The sequence below is a fragment of the Perca flavescens genome, chromosome 13 (genome assembly GCF_004354835.1).
Source record: "Perca flavescens isolate YP-PL-M2 chromosome 13, PFLA_1.0, whole genome shotgun sequence".
NCBI classification, from domain to species: domain Eukaryota; kingdom Metazoa; phylum Chordata; class Actinopteri; order Perciformes; family Percidae; genus Perca; species Perca flavescens.
The window spans coordinates 7,465,295-7,483,470 of record NC_041343.1 but is presented as its reverse complement, the minus strand read 5'-3'; the positions used below and the strand labels follow the sequence as shown (position 1 = coordinate 7,483,470).

General features: G+C 47.1%; 1 protein-coding gene across 1 annotated transcript in view; it reads left to right on the top strand.

The window, feature by feature from the left end:
* auts2a (activator of transcription and developmental regulator AUTS2 a) overlaps nt 1-18,176 on the top strand; it is a 352,564-nt gene that overhangs the window by 316,861 nt on the left and 17,527 nt on the right. Inside the window, exons 7-16 of the mRNA XM_028594839.1 lie at nt 9,097-9,333; nt 9,396-9,648; nt 10,948-11,246; nt 12,528-12,760; nt 13,806-13,850; nt 15,114-15,209; nt 15,312-15,383; nt 15,765-15,794; nt 16,502-16,573; nt 17,395-17,536. Of these exons, the coding sequence (XP_028450640.1) occupies nt 9,097-9,333; nt 9,396-9,648; nt 10,948-11,246; nt 12,528-12,760; nt 13,806-13,850; nt 15,114-15,209; nt 15,312-15,383; nt 15,765-15,794; nt 16,502-16,573; nt 17,395-17,536 (1,479 nt within the window). The remainder of the gene's footprint in view (nt 1-9,096; nt 9,334-9,395; nt 9,649-10,947; nt 11,247-12,527; nt 12,761-13,805; nt 13,851-15,113; nt 15,210-15,311; nt 15,384-15,764; nt 15,795-16,501; nt 16,574-17,394; nt 17,537-18,176) is intronic.

Below are 18,176 nucleotides of genomic sequence, written 5' to 3'. Positions count from 1 at the left end.
CCTTTCTGCTGATCGACATATATTGGCCCATGAGGGCAGTAAAGATGAAAACTGCAAGCTACTGTAGCAAACAGGGATGTAAACAATGATTGATTTGAAATCCATTAAAAAAAAAAAAGTGCTTTTGCTATTTTTTCATGAGGAGGGTAATACAGTACAGTTTGTTAGAACTCAAGGATACACACAATGTGTTTTAGTCTGACCTGTTTTTAAATGATTTAGAAGATAGGGAGAACAATCACTGAAGATGCGCACACTCTAAAACCTGGTGAGCACTTTAGCACACTGGCTGAATCCACAGTGGTACTTTGTTATTGGTCAAACGTGCACACTGCTATGATGTTGAACTGGCAGGGGTGACGAGTGTAGAGGCTGCTGAGAGGCCCACAGTACATGTCAGCAAGCGTCTCACATCCTCAACCAGAGACTTCTGTGCCTCTCTCCAGGGAACAACACACACAAAGAATGAACACCTACCATTTCTTAGTCCTCACTAGTAGATCTATCAGGCCCTGTGAGAGGTCCCATCAGCCGGCCTGTGTACATGTGACATGTTTGAGGTCAAATGGTTGTGGCTCGCTCCACAGCTGCCTTGTCTCTCGGTGTAGTTTTACACCACTGTGACAGTGTGCGCCACCAGTTGCTTTGGACTGGATGGATCCTCACGACCCGCTGCTGTTATTTCAAAGCCTCAGTGAGCCTGGGCACGACAGCCGAACCCGCAGAGGATCTGTCAGCCGCGGGCAACCAGTGCCCCCCTGAGGGATGCTCTGCACAGGTCCGCGGCAGGAGAAGTCTGGCCCCTTGACCGGCTTTGCACCCAACCCATTCTGGTGGTCACCTGTGCCAGCATGCCCGTCGTCGAGTCCCTGACCCAGCACTTCTCCCATTACGTTCCCTCCACGCTGACCTCACACTCTGAGGGATATATAAAGATTTGTTCTCTAAAGGCGAGCTGGAAATGGGACACCCTGCTGATCCCACGGATACATCCTCATGTGCACGTAAAAGATGGTGGTGGTGTTTTTTTTTTTTTGGGAGAGGGAGAGCAAGGTTTCCAAACATTGAGGCCTCGGGAGCAGCAGATTCTCCACATGCTCGTAGGGTGAGAGCGAAACCAGTTAGGAGCCATTACAGGAGCAGCTGTAATCAGAGCTACTGTGGGTGGAAGAGTGCCGTCGCTGCAGCTCTCTGTTAGTAAATGGCTTCATTATGACGAGAGAGACGAGACAGAGCACGTTGGCTCTACCGGACAGAGTATGAATGGAGTACGGATGGATACTAGCGAAGGTAGGAGACAGGACAGAGCAAGTTTCTTTCCCTTTCTAGTCTTTTCTGTCACTTGTGTTACCCTCCTCCTCCCTTTCTCTCTTGCACTCGGTTGTACTGTAAACGTGTGTGTGTGTGTGTGTGTGTGTGTGTGTGTGTGTGTGTGTGTGTGTGTGTGTGTGTGTGTGTGTGTGTGTGTCCTCGGTGGTCTGGCAGCCGCTCTTCTATGGCCTTGCATCTGTCAGAACATTCAGTGGCTTACTAAGCCCAATTACCCCCAGATTGCTACAATTTCACAGAGGATCACAGTCGCATACAGTCTATCTTCGAAGAGGAGTCAGGGGTTTATGTCTGGGTTAAGCGCGCACACCACGCTCGCTGACATCACTGCATATACACACGCTATTTATATTTAGGTTTGCTCTTGCTTTGACTTCACAACTTGTAATACAAAATTCATAAACCAAACGAGACAGGCATCAAATCTAGATGTTAAAAGGGGCGATTTAACGACTCTCCCCCGCCTCCAGCCTCCTTATGGCCTTTTGCTCAATCACCGCTTGTTAAAGCGGCGGTTTGAGTTACTGCGATGGGATATCGGCACGCTGTGGTGTTCTCACTGAATCTCACAGATCATGCTCTCGCAGCCAGAATAATTGGCCCGTTCACCTAACCCCGCCTTTATTTCTGTTTAGCTTCCCACTCCCCTTCCCCAGCCACCCCTGGGAGTCTAGCACTAATAAAACAGCTCCAGTCCAAGACCCTCCACACGGCGGGAAGCCCAGGCAGTGTAACCCAACACCTCTCTCTGGGCTCTAGCTTTAGAGAGCTGCTGACATGACAGAGAGAGTCTGGGAGGGCCAGCAGGGGAGCGTCCATCATTGTCAGGCCCCAGTGCCCTGAGCTCCTATCTGGGGCATGTCCAACATGCATGCCTGCAAGCTGTGAACTCATTGCTGCGAGGTGCTCCAACACTCTGGAGACACGAGAGGGTATCACACAGTGTGGTGTTACTGCTCTCAGAGCAGCTAATGCTGTTAGAGTATTCCGAGCTATAGAAGGGAGGGATAAGGAGCTAATAGACTGGAGATCCTCTGGAGGCTTTGACTATGAGATCAGGGAGAAAGCCTCCCCAGCTAAGGTCTCTGTGAACTGATACCAGACCAAAGTGCAAGTCTTAGCTCTTCTACTCAACATTACATTTGTAAACATTTGCCTATAGCTTTTAACCAATTAACCACCTTCTAAGCAAGACTCCAAACTGACAGTCACGTAATACCGCTGCAGAGGTGCATTGTGGGGTGGTGTCTGCAGTCGAGGAAATGAATCCCTTGGTTAATGTGCAGACTCGGGCGACATGGATTGTCTCCACTTCGGGTACCAGAGAGGAGTGTTAGAACGTCTTCCCGTCCCACAGACGTGAAAGTTGAGCTCAGATGTCGTCCTCTAATGTGAACTCCAGGGTATAATCCACTGAGCTTCCAGAGAAGAAAGAGACAAACTGGAGAAAGACAGCCTGCCTTGAGTGATCATTGCAAGTTTCACACAGGCAGTACTCATTAAAGGGCAGTTGTGTTGCACTGCATTACAATGCGTAGTGGTACTTAATGAACTGGCAAGTTGTTTCAAAGACAAACACAAAAAAGGAAGGGCAGTGTGTTATGTAGCGAGGACACGATGGAGTGAGAGCGAGCTCTGACAGAAACGAGCGGCCTGCTGTTTGTTGTTCTCTTCTGTGTGGGAGGGAGATCTGTTAAAGTTGTCTGCCATTAATGTGACTGCAGGCTTCATTAAGAACAAATAAACAGCCTGGTCCCTCTGGAGTGGTTTAGACATATGCTGTCTAAACCACTCCTGAGGTCAGACCGCTGTCAACACTTGCTGCTCAATTACAACTCTAATTCTGTTGTCGAACTAAATATGGAGATACAAGAGGAACGAGTTTGCAGTGTTTTCCTTTCTTTTTTTTTTCAGGGACTAAATGGTTTCCAGACTAAGGCCTGAGGGAAACTGTCTTTTTAAACATTGTGCATAACTGGGGACTGTGAATATTTTTAAGGGGGATTTTATTCCGCCAGCTTCTGAAAGCCCAGCTCAGCACAGAGATCCTGATTGTAATTAATGTTTACTGAGACATACCAATGCTAGATGGAATTTTTAATGAGGGCCACAAATCCTTATTCAGCACAGTGTGCACTTTAATTGATTCAACTTGAGCAAACAGTCTGTCTCCCTCTGTTTAACTGTCTGTTTTCTGAGGAGAAGCAGGGTGATGATGATGATGTGTGCAGAGGGAAGAGGACAAAATGAAGGACAGGAAATTGTAGCCTCCTGCCAACAACTCCGCCATTGTTTACCTGCTGCTCCAAGTACAGCCTCACCGGCCCACACAGTTTTTAGAAGAATGTCTCTGGACCAAATTAAATAGTTTGTTACGATTCACCGGCATCGTGGTGCGGTTTTCTACAAATGCACTGTGTCGGCTAGACTGTGGTAAAATTGTTGCCTCTGGAAGAGCGATGTGATCTGTGAGAGGTTTGGGCATGATTCTGCTTACTGCCGCACAACAGGGAACAGAATGCAGAATAGCAGACGCAGATAGAGAAAAAGAGTTGCAGGGGTGAAAGTGAGTGAGTGCAACTTCGAAAGTCTCTGTCAGCTGTGACAGACAGCTCTGGGTTTTGGAGTTGTCAGCGCTTCTCCTTAGAAATACTTTCCTTTTTTTTATTCCAGGCTGTAGATCCAGTGCCTACAGGCTACATTTTCCATCCCCGTTCACACCAAGCTAAATGCTGCTAAAGTACATCCTTTTGATTGCCAGTCAAAATAGCAAATTAAAAATAAAATCTACAATCCATACGTTTAATATGATATACACAATGTTCCTGTGTTTATTTTTCCTCACCTCTGTTGTTTTCTAACTATAACAGCATTGCTGCACTTTGGTCCAGACTGAAACATCTCAAAAACTACAGGATGGATTGCCATGAAATTTGGTACAGACATTCATGATTCCTAAAAGATGCATCCTAACGACTGAGGTCATCCCCTGACATTTCCTTTAGCGCCACCATGAAGTTGACATTTGTGGTTTTGAGTGAAATGTCTCGACAAATATTTGATGTATTGTCATATCTGTTATGTTCCCCTCAATGTGAACTGTAATAACTCTGTTGATCCCTTATCTTTTTCGTCAAGCACCATCATCCGGTCAGGTTTTTAAGGAATCCACTACTTGTGTGTGACCAAAAAATAATGACATATTGTCTCAGCTGTACTTTGTGTTTAGTGCTAATTAATAAATGTTAGCGTATTAACATGCTAAATAAGATGGTAAACATCAGCACGTTAGCATGCTGACATCAGAATTTGGAACAAAGAACCACTGTGCATAAGTACAGCCTCACTAGCTGTAGACTCTTAGTCTGGTTGCTGGTTACAAGAACAAACCCCAGTCCCCAGCACATGATAATGACAGCAGTAACAGCTAGTGTTGCAGCACGGCACTGGTACAGGACAGACCTGCAGTCAGAGGTTACCTGTCGTTGCATCATCTGGTGCCCCTGAGCCCCCCCTCCTTCCCTGTTAGCACCTGTTTCCTAGATGCTGTCAGCAGCTGCACAGCTGTCACAGCCTCTGACCTGCCTTCTCTTTATGGCCTTCTAGACGTCAGCGGTCAAAACTGGCTATTGTTCTGCTACTATCTTTGGTGCGGTTGTGTCTTCAGTTTAATAACACTAAGGTCACAGGCACTGATGTGTTGCTACATTAAAGACTGGTAGGCGATTACCTGAAATTGGCGATCGCCACAAGGCAAACAAACAACATTGACAAAAAACTGTAATTTCCTCATAGAATACATTGCAGTGTTATAACTTTTACTACCTAACCGTATATAAAGTTATTAAAATTGGCTGTAGCAAAAATGCTGTTTAAACATGAATGCATCAATAATATAAACTTTTACTTTTGATACTTAAAGTATATTTTATATGTGATACTTACATGCTTACATACAATTCTGATTGCAAGAAATTTCCTTTTTCCATATCCTGCGGCTTAGCATATTTGCTTGGCGCTGTATTCCGGTTGTTTGACCTAACAGCGGCATGGTCTCAGCTTCAGGCTCAGCCCCCTGTGCATTTTGCCCCTTACCAGTACACACACACACACACACACACACACACACACACACACACACACACACACACACACACACACACACAACACACAATTGGAGCTATGCGACCACTGCCTGGGTGAAATCCCATAAATGAGTGTGAAGGTTTAGAATGCCGTCGCAGTGCTATTTCAAGGAGGATGGCAAGGGGCAGAGGCTCGGGATGTCACAGAGGTCTCAACAGCCATCAATTTGTCAGGATGTCTCCAGGACCGGGTGTAGGCTGTCATATCCACTCACATGAAAGAGAGAGAGGGAGATTAGCAAAGTGATTTTGGCGAGAGTTGGGCGCTAATGTATTTCTCAATAGGACAGGTGCTGGCCTGCCAGTCGAGCTTTAAAAAGATGATGTTGTTGGCGCTTGTTTGTTAATCATTTATATGGGGCCAGGCTGTATCCAGGGATGACATTGAAATATAGTATGCTAAATAAATCCCCTTATGTTCCGCAGTAATGACCTAACACCGTAATAAACCTCCTAATGTTCTGCGTCTCACTTTGCCAGGCCTCCTGTCACTCCCTCTGTAGATCTTAGCGCAGTACACTCAAAGATCTGAGCCATTTGTCTTGCACATGGCTGTACCAATCCAAAAACCTTGCTGATGAAGGTCCATTAACCAACTTATACACAGGCCTGTTATCCCTGCAGGCTCAATGTGATATTAGCAGCACATTAAAAAATGCTAACAATAAATCCAGCTGCACGGTGCTAATGAGCTGCGGTCCACTGCAGGACAGTAACAACAAAGGTGAGATGAAAAACCGAGCTTGAAAGGGGCCTGCATACCACTGATCTGTTATCTCATGTCTTATGGCAGTTTTTGCTCACAATGTCAAGGGATGGAGGAGTTCAGCCAGATCCGAGTTGTAGCCAATCTAATGATTACATGCTGCAGTGTACATTAACTATGGAGGGAGATACAAATCAGGAGTGGTGTTGTGTGTGTGTGTGTGTGTGTGTGTGTGTGTGTGTGTGTGTGTGTGTGTGTGTGTGTGTGTGTGTGTGTGTGTGTGTGTGTGTGTGTGTGTGTGTGTGTGTGTGTGTGTGTGTGTGTGTGTGTGCGTGTGTGTGCGTGTGTGTGCGTGTGTGTGTGTGCGTGTGTGTGTGTGTGTGTGAACAGTTGGAGATGGCTCATGCTGGGATAATGAGTTATCCCCCTAAGCCCCTCGCTGGGTCCCCTGACATCCAGCCTTAATGAATGGCTTTCACATACACACACACCCCTCCTGTACCCCCTTCACCTCTTAAATCTGGCCTCTAGCTTTCGCCTCCCCAACTAACCCACACAACCACAGGCCTCATTCTCTAATGTTATTTTTCACCGAGCAACGTGCACTAGTTAGAAACCGCAATACTACTGAAACATTGAGAAACAGAAGGGCTCCACATTTTGAGGAACCCAAGCGGGAATTGCGCTTATTTGTTTCCAGGGATGAAGAAGACTGACAAATGAACCCTCGTGGGAGGAAAGCTGGCGTATATCCTTCTTCTCTTCTTCCCCGCTCCGCCAGGCCCTGGAGTCTTCATTATGACCAGAATAGACACCCTCCTTTTTTTAGCGTGTTAGCACATTCTCAAAACAAGCTGTGGACCTCAGGGACTGAGAGGTGCAGCAGGAGCCCTGAGAATTGGGAATTTCTCCTCTCCCCGTCTGCTGCGGTGAAGTTGTTTGCCAGCAGCAGTCTCCCTTGACCAGTAATAGCGTCTGTAAGTGGAGAAGATTGACATGGCGAGGGAGATGGATTTAAGGGCTGCTGGGCTTTCTTGTTCATTGATGCACGTGAGTGTGGAACAGGGATGTGTGCAGACTGCCATTCAAGAGATTCGAGAGTTTCTCTGTAAGGATTAGTTAGCATTGAAAAATGACGCCTCTGCATTATAAGAGGCATCTCTTATTTGTGCTTGCCCAAAGACGACTTACAGAGTCTATTACCAAAACACTTCAGCCTGGAAGTGTGCCTGACAGGTGGGCAGATGTCCCAGTAAGTTGTCCCACACGGAGAAGTCAATAGCTATTATTGCGTGTATCGATTGTCATTTTGCACCAGGAATTACCTCCCCTGACCCTTAACTACGACATAACGTGCACCTGCCATCGCTAATACCTCACTTTGCCTTTCAGTGCTAATGGGTGAAGGTTCTCGTAGAGCCGGCTCCCAGTGGAGTTGGTCTGGGGGGAGTAGTGTGTCAGGGAGATGGCAGCCTGCTGTGACAGGCTGCTGCTGTCTCAGCCCAGGAGAACTGGCTCCCATCTACACCTCTTTGGCAGGATTTAGCTGGCTTCCCTAAGGGGGAGGAGGCGCCCTCACTCCTGCCCCTAAAACCCCACTGAGGCCTGGGGAGAGTTAATTACAGTTTACGTATACACCGTCATCCCCCATGAGCCTCTTTGCCTCTGGAGCAGCCGAGCCGACTGCTGATGTCTGAGCACTTTGTTCTGTAGGAGGTCCCTGCAGAGGAATACCCTGGACGGAGCTTATTAGCTATTGTTCTGTGCGACTCCCAACATTGTACAGCGGTTATTATTCATTCTCTGGATTAATTCACACTTTGTACATAATGGAGCCCAGCAGGGCTTCTAATGGCAAGTAATTGTTGGTTTTGGGCAATTACTGAAAGTCCATCAAATGAATCCTCACCAAGCAAGCTAAATGCACACCCGTCCTTCACGCTCCGTGTGAAAGTGAATTAATGAATGCAGGGTTGTTAATCCTGCCGCGTTAATATGCGCTAGCAGTCATCAGCCTCAGGCCTGTTTGCATGTGGTAAAGATGAATATTGAAATGTCCATGCAAACCTGTTTCCTGTTTGCACAATTCAGCTACAGTTGGTTTCTATACACAATAGATCTCAGTTACGTCAGCCAGTGTTAGGTACATGCAAAAATGCTTCATTAACAAATCTAACTAGAATACATTCAGTTTGTCCAGCAAATTGTAGTTCTGTCAGCCAGGCAAAAAAAAACGAGAACAAAAAAACAGCAAGCTTGAAGTGAAGGTGATGTAGTAGATACAAACCGATTTAGCCTGAACAAGAAAAACACCTTTCAGCTGTGTAGTTTGTCCCCAGGGACAGCGTTAAAGGCTGCGTGAAAGGGCTCGGGAATTGGTGCTTGTGCTGGCACAGCTGCCAACCCCCAGCAGGGTGTGTCACTATGAGAAGGAAGAGTAAGAAAAAATGGTGTCATTTTGTGTGGCTGTTTGTCAGCTCAAAGCGCACACACTAAGCATGGCAGGGGAGCTGGCAGTTAGATAGACCAGGCTCTACAAAAGGCCTGTAGCTCTCACACACACACACACACACACACACACACACACACACACACACACACACACACACACACACACACACACACACACACACACACACACACACACACACACACACACACACACACACACACACACACACACTCTTTGTGAGGGCTGGAGATGTTCAACTGCACTGTTTTTACCTGAGGAAAGGAGGTCATTATGGCGTATACACAGAGCCGAGCATCTTTGCTTGGTGTATGTACACTGAAAGCCATGATCTTGTTGGGTGTCATGTCAGTGAATGTACATTTCTACTGTTTTTAACATTTTTGTTCAAATGGATCGTCAGCTCGGAAACTAAAAATAGTTTTTTCTCTTTCTGTTTTACACAGTTCCAGATTTTGGCATCCATGTGCTCTCCACCAATGACAGCCAGGAGCCTCATGGCCCAGGCCTCCTCAAGGTGTCAGGCCTAGAGCGCAGTCAGGAGAGGAGCCAGGAGACCTGCAGGGACCCCCAACCCCTGTATCCAGCACCCCCAGTCAGCCTCTGCCCCCCAAAGCCCTCCCCCTGCCCCAGCCGTCCGTCCCCCAGCCCCTGTCCCCTCTTTGGACCCAGACAAACTGCCCTACCCAGGCTACGGCCTCCACAAACCTGCCCCCACGCTCAGAGGCTCTCCCCAGGCCTCAGACGCCTGCAGCCCTGCCTCTCGCCCAGGGCCAAGAGCCCTTGCCGCCCCCCCGGCCCCAGCACCAGCCCGAACTGCTGTCCCACCCCCGGCCTCCGCCGACGCCCAGCCTTCACCCACACCCGCCGTCACCAGCCCTCCCCACCCATCACCCTCACCAACAGCACCCGAGTCAGGCCGGGCCCCACCGGCCCCCGTCGCGCTGCCATCCCCGGCCCCTTTCTGCCTACAACGGCCTCCACCTCAACGGTCACAGGTAAGGCTAACGGCAGACGCCCTCGCAAATCGACACATCAGTTTATTATGAAAAACATTCACGTCTCACATGTCCTCATGCGCTCTGATAATGATGTGCGGTGCAGTACAGACGAAACCTCCGTATTCGCACACACTTGAAATACTGGAATATCTCTTGAGCTGGAAGTGCGCACGATGCCCGATCAGTAAGTAAATTGCTATCAGGGAGAGCTTGATGTTTCCGAGCCAAACAGTGGCACTGATTATTAACAACGGAATAAAAGGGTTAAACTGTGCCCCGAGTGCTTGTGATTTATCAGCCACCCACATGTCACCGGGCGCTCTGTATAGATTCCAGCCCTCACCAATTATACTGGCTGTGTGCGCAGTAGTTTAGTCCAACCTGGAATTGTAATGTTGAGAGGTTGTTTGTGCATGGGAACAGGAGGAAAATGGACCTAGAAAAATCTTAAATACTTCAGAGGGCTGTCAATTCTTCTCAGCGGAATTCCACTTTGTCTGTTCAAATACACCATGATCACAGTTATTTTTCATATATTAATAAAAATAACAACAATGAGCTAGTCTGTTCTGTCACATCTCTGTTGAGAGGCACTAAGGCCTAGGAGGCTCTCTCCATTAATTTAAGACTCCAGGATAGCTCCTTCAGAATCCACTCAGTCCCAACAACAGCTCTGCCTCGCAGCCTCTCAGGACTTGGCTTTGCCTCCCTCTTCCTGCGCCAGCCCTGTCAGTCTGCCAGTGCGCCAACAGAGCCTGGCACCCGCTGTGAATAATCACAGCCGGGGCCCACGGCGAAGAGCGGGCACCACAAATGAGCTTTTAGGCTTAGCGCGCGGAGCTGTGGAGACGTGAGCTCTGTGACTGCCCCCGAGGAAAACCCACACACATTACAAAAGACTGTTTGCTCACACAAGCATACACGCCCTCTCTCCCTCTCATCCCATTTCCGATGCACATGTTCACTACCTGGCTCTGGAGGAAGTGCCTTTAACAGAAGCTGTTCAAAGACAGACGCGCACTCGGTTCTGCTTGCCAGCGGTGGTTTATTTGCATCCGAGGGTGTTGTGAACGTGGCGTTTTCACGGATTGTGTTTGCCCTGGATTCTGTGAAGCACAAGGGAGAGGCAGGGAGGCGTTTGTAAATGGAGGTGTGAAAACACTGCGCTGGGAATTGAACGTCGGAGCAGATGGAGACTAGGGGATGTGGAGGAACAAGTGTTAATTCTGACTGATCAGGCCTGGCTTAACCTGGCTCCTTTCATCATCGTTCTCTTTTTGTTCTCTCTCTTTACAGCAGCAGCAGGAGCAGCACCCCAGGCACCAAGCCCCACGGGCCCCCTGCTCCCTCTTTGCACCTTCCCCACCACCCGCCTCCTCCTCCTGCTGCCGCGGCAGCAGCAGCCTCCACCTTCCCGCTGCCCTTGGCGGCTAACCAGAACACCCCCCACAGCTTCCCCCCTGCCTTGCAGTCCTCGCCGCACCCACACCACCCCAATATGTTCGCTCCTCCAGCGGCCTTGCCTCCACCACCACCACTTACGTCTAGCACCCTGCCAGTCCCCGGACATCCTGCTGCTGGGAGCGCCTACTCAGGTAAACGAGCTGCTTGCAAACACGGATCCGCAGAGGATCGCACATTCAGCGGACGAAAAAAGCCGACTCTTATTTTAGCCAGGTCGTGCGTCAGGTTGCCTGCCGGTCAAGACATCTGAGAAGTACACGAGGAATAATTTCAGCAGGGTTTGATTGGAAAGCATTTGAGATGCAGAGACAGACAGAATGTTACCCTGTAATTATTTAAAGCAACAAGTAACTGAGTCCAAGATAATCCACATGTACGCTCGGGGTTGTGTGTGTTTATAGTCGTGTGGACAGTTCAAGTTCACACTCTTTCTGTCACGCCATGATTGATGGACTCTCTACACACCAGTAATATCCACCAGCAAGTCGGGCCACATTGCAAAAGCGATTACAGACCCCGTGCACATTGCCCCCCCCCCAGTGCCGTCGAGCTACAGTAAATGTCAGGGTCAGTGTGGGAAGAGAAGGCGGGGCTTCACCTTTAGCAGTGTTCCCAGAACTTCCATTTTCACCTTGAATAGCGTTCACATGCGAGAAATCAATTTTGGTCAATACGGAACGGAGCGAGCTGGATTTTCTTCTAAAGATACTAATGAAATTTTTATGAAGAGAAAATTCCACCCCCACTCTCAGCCCAATAAAGCTTAAAATAAATGCAGAAAATATTTTAGAGAGTCACTGTGGAATAGGAAGGATAAGGTTACTCTGGAGGAGATATAATCTCTCGTGGCACGTTTTGTTGAATTTAGAAGAAAAGCCAGCCAGCGATTACTTGAAATCCATTCTTTCTCCACAGGCTGCGCAGAGGTTATTAGAACAACAGATGTCGTCTCAGTGGGGCCGTAGCGTATCAAATCACAGCATTCGACAGTTCCATCAGTCAGACAGTTTGAATAAGCTCGAGCCGCGCTTCAATTTAAAATGACATGCTGATAATTGCGGCCATTTCCTGGTTGTTGTTTTTTTTTTTTCTAACTTTGACATGGCTTCCTTTTTGATGACGTACGTCCAGAGGGTGTTTCTGAAGGGGTTTCACTGTGTTTAAATTAACATCTTAATCGGAGGCACAAAATAACAACTACAGTCTTAGACAAAGTTTAATAAATCAACCGCTACAACGTTCTTACCATATGGGCGTCCCTGGGAGAAAACCTCGCATAAAGGTGCGAGTGGCCGTTAATGTGCACGTTCAATCTTTTGCGTCAGAAAGCTTGAGAAACCCTGACGGACGGTGACCTTCCACTCATTAACAAACTCCATCCTAATCCTCCCTTCCCTCTCGCTCTTCTCCAGAGCAAGACCTTCTGCGCCAGGAGCTCAACACCCGTTTCCTGGCCTCCCAGAACGCCGACCGCGGCGCCTCGCTGGGCCCTCCGCCCTACCTGCGCACAGAGTTCCACCAGCACCAACATCAGCATCAGCACCAACACACCCACCAGCACACCCACCAGCACACCTTCACGCCCTTCCCCCACGCCATCATGCCCACCCCAGCACCGCCCATGGTGCGTACCCCTGCCAGAAATGTGAGGATAAGTAGAACACACCCGTACGGGACGGAGAGGGTGGAGAGGGTCAATGGGGTAGCAGAAAATTCACTTCTTCTAAAAAAAAAAAAGAAAAGAGTTTTACATGTGAAGAAAAGTGGGCGGACATGGCACTGAAAGTTTTTTTTTTTAACCATGCGGTTGTGAGAGTGAAGACTTGTCCACAGTTGGACACGTGTGTGCGAGCAGCACCCTGTAGCCCGCGGGTTTCTGTGGCGGCCTCTCAACGATGACCGCGTGTGTCCGACCACACTACAATCATGCCTTTATTCTCCCAGAGAGCCTTTCTAGTGTTTTCTCTGGCATACTCTAGGACTCCAGACTTGAGTCGCCTTTATTTTCTAAATTGGCAATAACTCGCCCAAAGCATGTTAACTTCAGAGCCAGCTCTCGGAACATAATACACTTAATTCATTCTGAATTTAATGACATCATTTGGTCCCGTTTGGGGGTTTTCATTACTGGCAAATGCCTTGCGTTAAGAGCCCCGCTGTTTGTTGGGGGAGACCACAGGCAATGGGTGGCTGGACCTAAAACTAAATACAAACGCACACGTTCCTAACCGCCCGGCCCATAGAAGGTTCGCTTGGCTCTGATGATACTTTAAAGGCAGCAATGCGAGGCCTCTGACAGCTAATGAGGCCATAAAAAGGCTCTTTACGGCTGCAGCGTTTAGTCTCGACTAGGGAAATGTTCACCCCGAGCCTGCGCTGCACCGCTAATAGGAGACCAAATGAGACACAGAACCCACGCTAGTTTAAAAGGTCTTCAGATGATCACGAAAAGGGGAGGATTAAAACAGTGTGGTTGGGAAAATGGTTGAACTTTGAATCTCAGTTGACATTTTAGATCTTAAATCATAATTTCAATCCGTAAGCATGTTTATAGTCTTGAAATACACTTTGTGATGCATTTTGCGTTGGCCTGAAATGACCCTTAAAGAGGCCAATGTCAACCCTGCTACAACAAATATGTGGAGGTTCTCATGTTTTTTCTACATCTTTGTACTTGATTTCTCCTACAGTTTGAAAAATACCCAACAAAAGTTGACCCCTTCTACAGACACAGTGTGAGTTTCCCTACTGCCTGCAGAGCAGTTACTTCCCCATTATGCCATTCCAGCCCATGCGAGTTTGTGTTATAGCTGTTTGTGTGCGTGTGTGTGTGTGACTTACATGCAATCGCTCATCTGCTTCTTAATGGACACCGTAAGCATCCTAGCTGTACAATTTCACCCTTCAGCCCCGGCAAATGTCGTGATTAATGAAACGGTGCTGGACTCTTAGATCTCGGAGCACAAGATTTATTGTGCACGCATGCAACGGTAAAAATGTCGTGCATAGAAATTAATACAGAAAGAGACAGTAGCTGCATTACAGAGGAATACTGTATCTTTGTCTCGCTTACTACTATTAATTTTTATTTGTCTGCTAACAGCAGTGGCTTGCTCATGATTATTACTCCCTAAAGGGGACTTATTTGAAACATTGGACCCCACTCTCCAACCGTGTTTGCTGAAGCGTCCAGACACCTGCTGCACGTGCCTGCACAAGTGTGCTTTTTTTCTACTACAAAGTGAGCTACGAGGAGGATTTTAATATTAGAAAACATCATGTATTTGACTTTAGGCCTACCCTGGGTCAGACAGATGTTGCTAGTTTGTTTTTAAGTGCTTCATTTTGGATTCTTAGCATTTCCTCGCCGTTATTATGGTAGCAGCAAATACCCCGAAGCCATTTCCTCTCTATAAAACATACTGACGTCTCAAAACACGATGCACATAGAAACACAAGTTGCATTTAAAACCTCGCAGCATCTCCTCAAGCGCTTCTAGTAACTTATCCTGGCAACCCAAGTTTGAATAATTCTGCGCCATCCTAATTAAAGCAATGCAAGCATGCAAGTTCATAAACATGAAAAACTCACTCTAATTCCACTAAGGCTAACATGATTGACAAGAACAATTATAGCGAGTGGTTGATTACATGTTTCTCCACAGGATAGTTTTATGGAAGCCTTGAGCACTTGTTTGGTTTTGCTTGAATTACGACATTCTAGTTTTCACATCAAAGGAGTGTTTTCCTTTATTTAAATCCACTGGGAATGAGCGGGGAATATTTGATAAACATTCAGTTTGTGAAACATGTAGGCAATCATTTGTAACTTTCCCCATCTAAGCAGTCTTGGAAAATGGTAAAAGATTGAATGTTGATGAGGTTCATCCGTCACAATAACCTGGTCCATCTCCACTGCCTGGTGAAGCTGCTGTCATGCATTTCCCTGACAAACCCAACCATCCTCACACCTCTTCTTCTTTTTTTTTTTCCCTAAGCTCTTTCACTCCTACCCACCGGCCATGTCTGGCCTTCCTCCCGTCATCCCCCCGACCGGGCCCTTCGGCTCGCTGCAGGGCGCCTTTCAGCCCAAGGTAAGACACACAGGGACACCACCGTGCGCACACACACACACACAGAAAATGAGTTATTTACAGAGATTGTTGTTTTTTCGATGTGTGTCTGGTGCTCTCTAGACCTCTAATCCACTCGATGTGGCCACAAGACCTGGAGGCGTCCCACACACGTTCCTTCAGAAGGACCCCAGGGTAAGAGCACACACACCGACAGACAACGCTCACAGTGTAGAGGTAACCTTTAGATCTTCTGTATATGTTGCCTAAGTCTTTCAGTCATCAGATGGAGGTTTTCAACACCAAACGATGCCATTATACAGAATTCATATGCAGTTAGATTATAGGCAACACAGACTACCTTCCTCTCAACTGCCGTATCCGTCTGTATGCAGAAGGGCACATGGGAGAAACCCATATGTGTCAATTACTCCTACAATACCTTCATTTAATAAAGGGAAATGTTAAAATTTTAATTTGGTTCATAATGAATGCCACACACACACACACTAATTAGAAGCGATTTGATTGACAGCAAAATAACTCAACCTCTTTCATTCCCTCTCCCTCCTGTAGCTAACAGATCCATTTCGGCCCGTTCTCAGGGTGAGTGCTCGCTCCCTGCAGCGTCTCAGTCTCCTGCACACTCGCGCACACACACACACACACACACTAATAGCCACGATGCCTTGAAAGGCTTTTGCTAATGGAGTAGATAGTGTCTTTAATTAAATCAGCGCTGCACTTGGAGGCTTGCAGTGTTAGCGCGAGTCTCGTTTATACCACAACAGAGCTTATTTTGGAGAACGTAGACATGCGTTCAAATCACAGCTATAATTTACTATATATTCCTCTGTCACATGACCTATCGCCATCACAGACCATATCTCGGAGTAATATGTGATCAACGGTTCCACGTGTACCATATCTAATTTATCAGTATGTCATTTTCAGGTGATCTGACTGTAAATACTGTAAATGAGAAGGGTATGCTGCGTTCGTGGCATTTGACCATTCGCGATGGTTGTACGATACCCATTGACAATATCGCACTATATCCATTAAATAATCTAATTAGCTTGTACAGCATGCCAATGTGATCCACATTTGTTTGCGTTTTCAGGCACTTTCATATTCTTAAGCGCTACTGTGGATATACCAGAGCTTTTAGAGTTTTTTTTAAAAATTTATTTTAGATGTAATAACCTACACACCACCACAAAATGAACCGTCGAATATGTCAATTAGCCGTAGTATTGTCGTGCTCTTTAAAGACTAATGTCGCGCACCGTGTTTTTGTCTCGTACCTACAGAAACCAGGGAAGTGGTGCGCCATGCACGTCCACATCGCCTGGCAGATATACCACCACCAACAGAAAGTAAAGGTGAGGACTCCTCTCTCTATGCTAAATGCCAAACCCAGTGTTAACTGTGCCCCAATTCCATACTAATCTTTACAGTACAGTTGTGTACGTGAAGTGGTGCAAAGGCCGTCAAACTGCAACTTTAGGATGGCCGTGCCAGTTAAACTTAAGAGACACCTACCGTTTTCGATAAATAGTTGTTTTGTTTTCTGGGGTGTTCCTGGAGCCCTTTCTCCACAATTATTTTTTTTTTTTCCAGCTTTAAGAAGCTCATCTATTTCTATCACACAACAAATTGTGGGGAAATTGACATCGCACCGAAATCGGTTATTTGGTAGTATCCATACCGACAGTTGTGAGTAAACTTTGTTCTGTCACTTTTTCCCCCCCTCACACACAAAAGTTGCTAAGAATTAGTGTGCAGCGTGGATTTGGAACACGCTTCTCTTCCTAAAGCGCCGGTAGGCCGTTTTATTTGTTTGCGTCGTTGGGCAAAAATTCCGTATTCTTTCAGCATATTGTCAGTAAATGGTAATTCTGCGGTCAAAGTAAGTTAAAGACAAAGGCTGAATTTTGTACTCGTAAGATATTTTGAATCGACTATAAATCCCTTTACAAAAACCCGTTCAAATAATAACGTACGTAATCATTTGGAAAAGGAGAGCTTTAGATTCAGTTAAGCCTGGCAACCGGGACTGCGACTCTCACCCCCGAAACACCTGAAACGGTGTCCTCGGACAAGACAACTTACAGTAGTTTACTTTAAATAAAAATGACTTATTAACTCAAGCGTATTAAATGGTTTTACGTACGTTTCTCTGTGTCGCTCTGCCGTCTTCCAGCAGCAGATGCAGGTCGACCCTCACAAACTAGACTTTGGCCTCAAGCCCGAGTTCCTGAGTCGACCTCCGGGCCCCAGCCTCTTCGGCGCCATCCATCACCCCAGCGACTTGGCGCGGCCTGCCACGCTCTTCTCCGCTGCAGGTGAGTGTGTGTCAGATCTACATTACGTGTCATTTAGCGGACACTTTTATCCAAAGCGACTCTCGATCAAGTGCTTTCAACCTCGAAGGTACAAACGGCAAGAAGTAAGCGCAAGTACATTAGCTTTAAATAAGCCAAACCACAAAGAGCCGCGTGAAAAAAAAACTATCCTTCTGACGTCTACGTCTGTAAGAATCTTCCTTTGCAATTTCTTTTCTTTTCTCAGCACGTCGAGTCAAGAATGGGCATAAAAATAAAAATAACATAAACCTGCACGACTGCAAACCAGGCAGGCGCGAGGCCCCGCCCCGTGACGGTTCTGCCCCCTTGACCCACCGCGGTTTGCCTATAGGACTGGGCGAGGGGTAGAAGATGCTACCACCGCTCTGCTAAACCACGCTATTTGTGGATTTCTCGTCTGCTCTTATGGCGTTTTTCCATTACATGGTACGACTCTACTCGACTCGGCGCACTGTGCGTCCCTTTTCCATTGCAGATTTTAGTATCGCCTCAGCGTGGCTGGTCGTCATAGCGACTGCCGTGGGCGTGGCTTGGTAGCGTTGCATTTCCCCCGACTCATTTCCTGGTTCTCCTTCTCCGTAAACAACATGAAATCAACAAGATAGTTAACTTTTCCTGC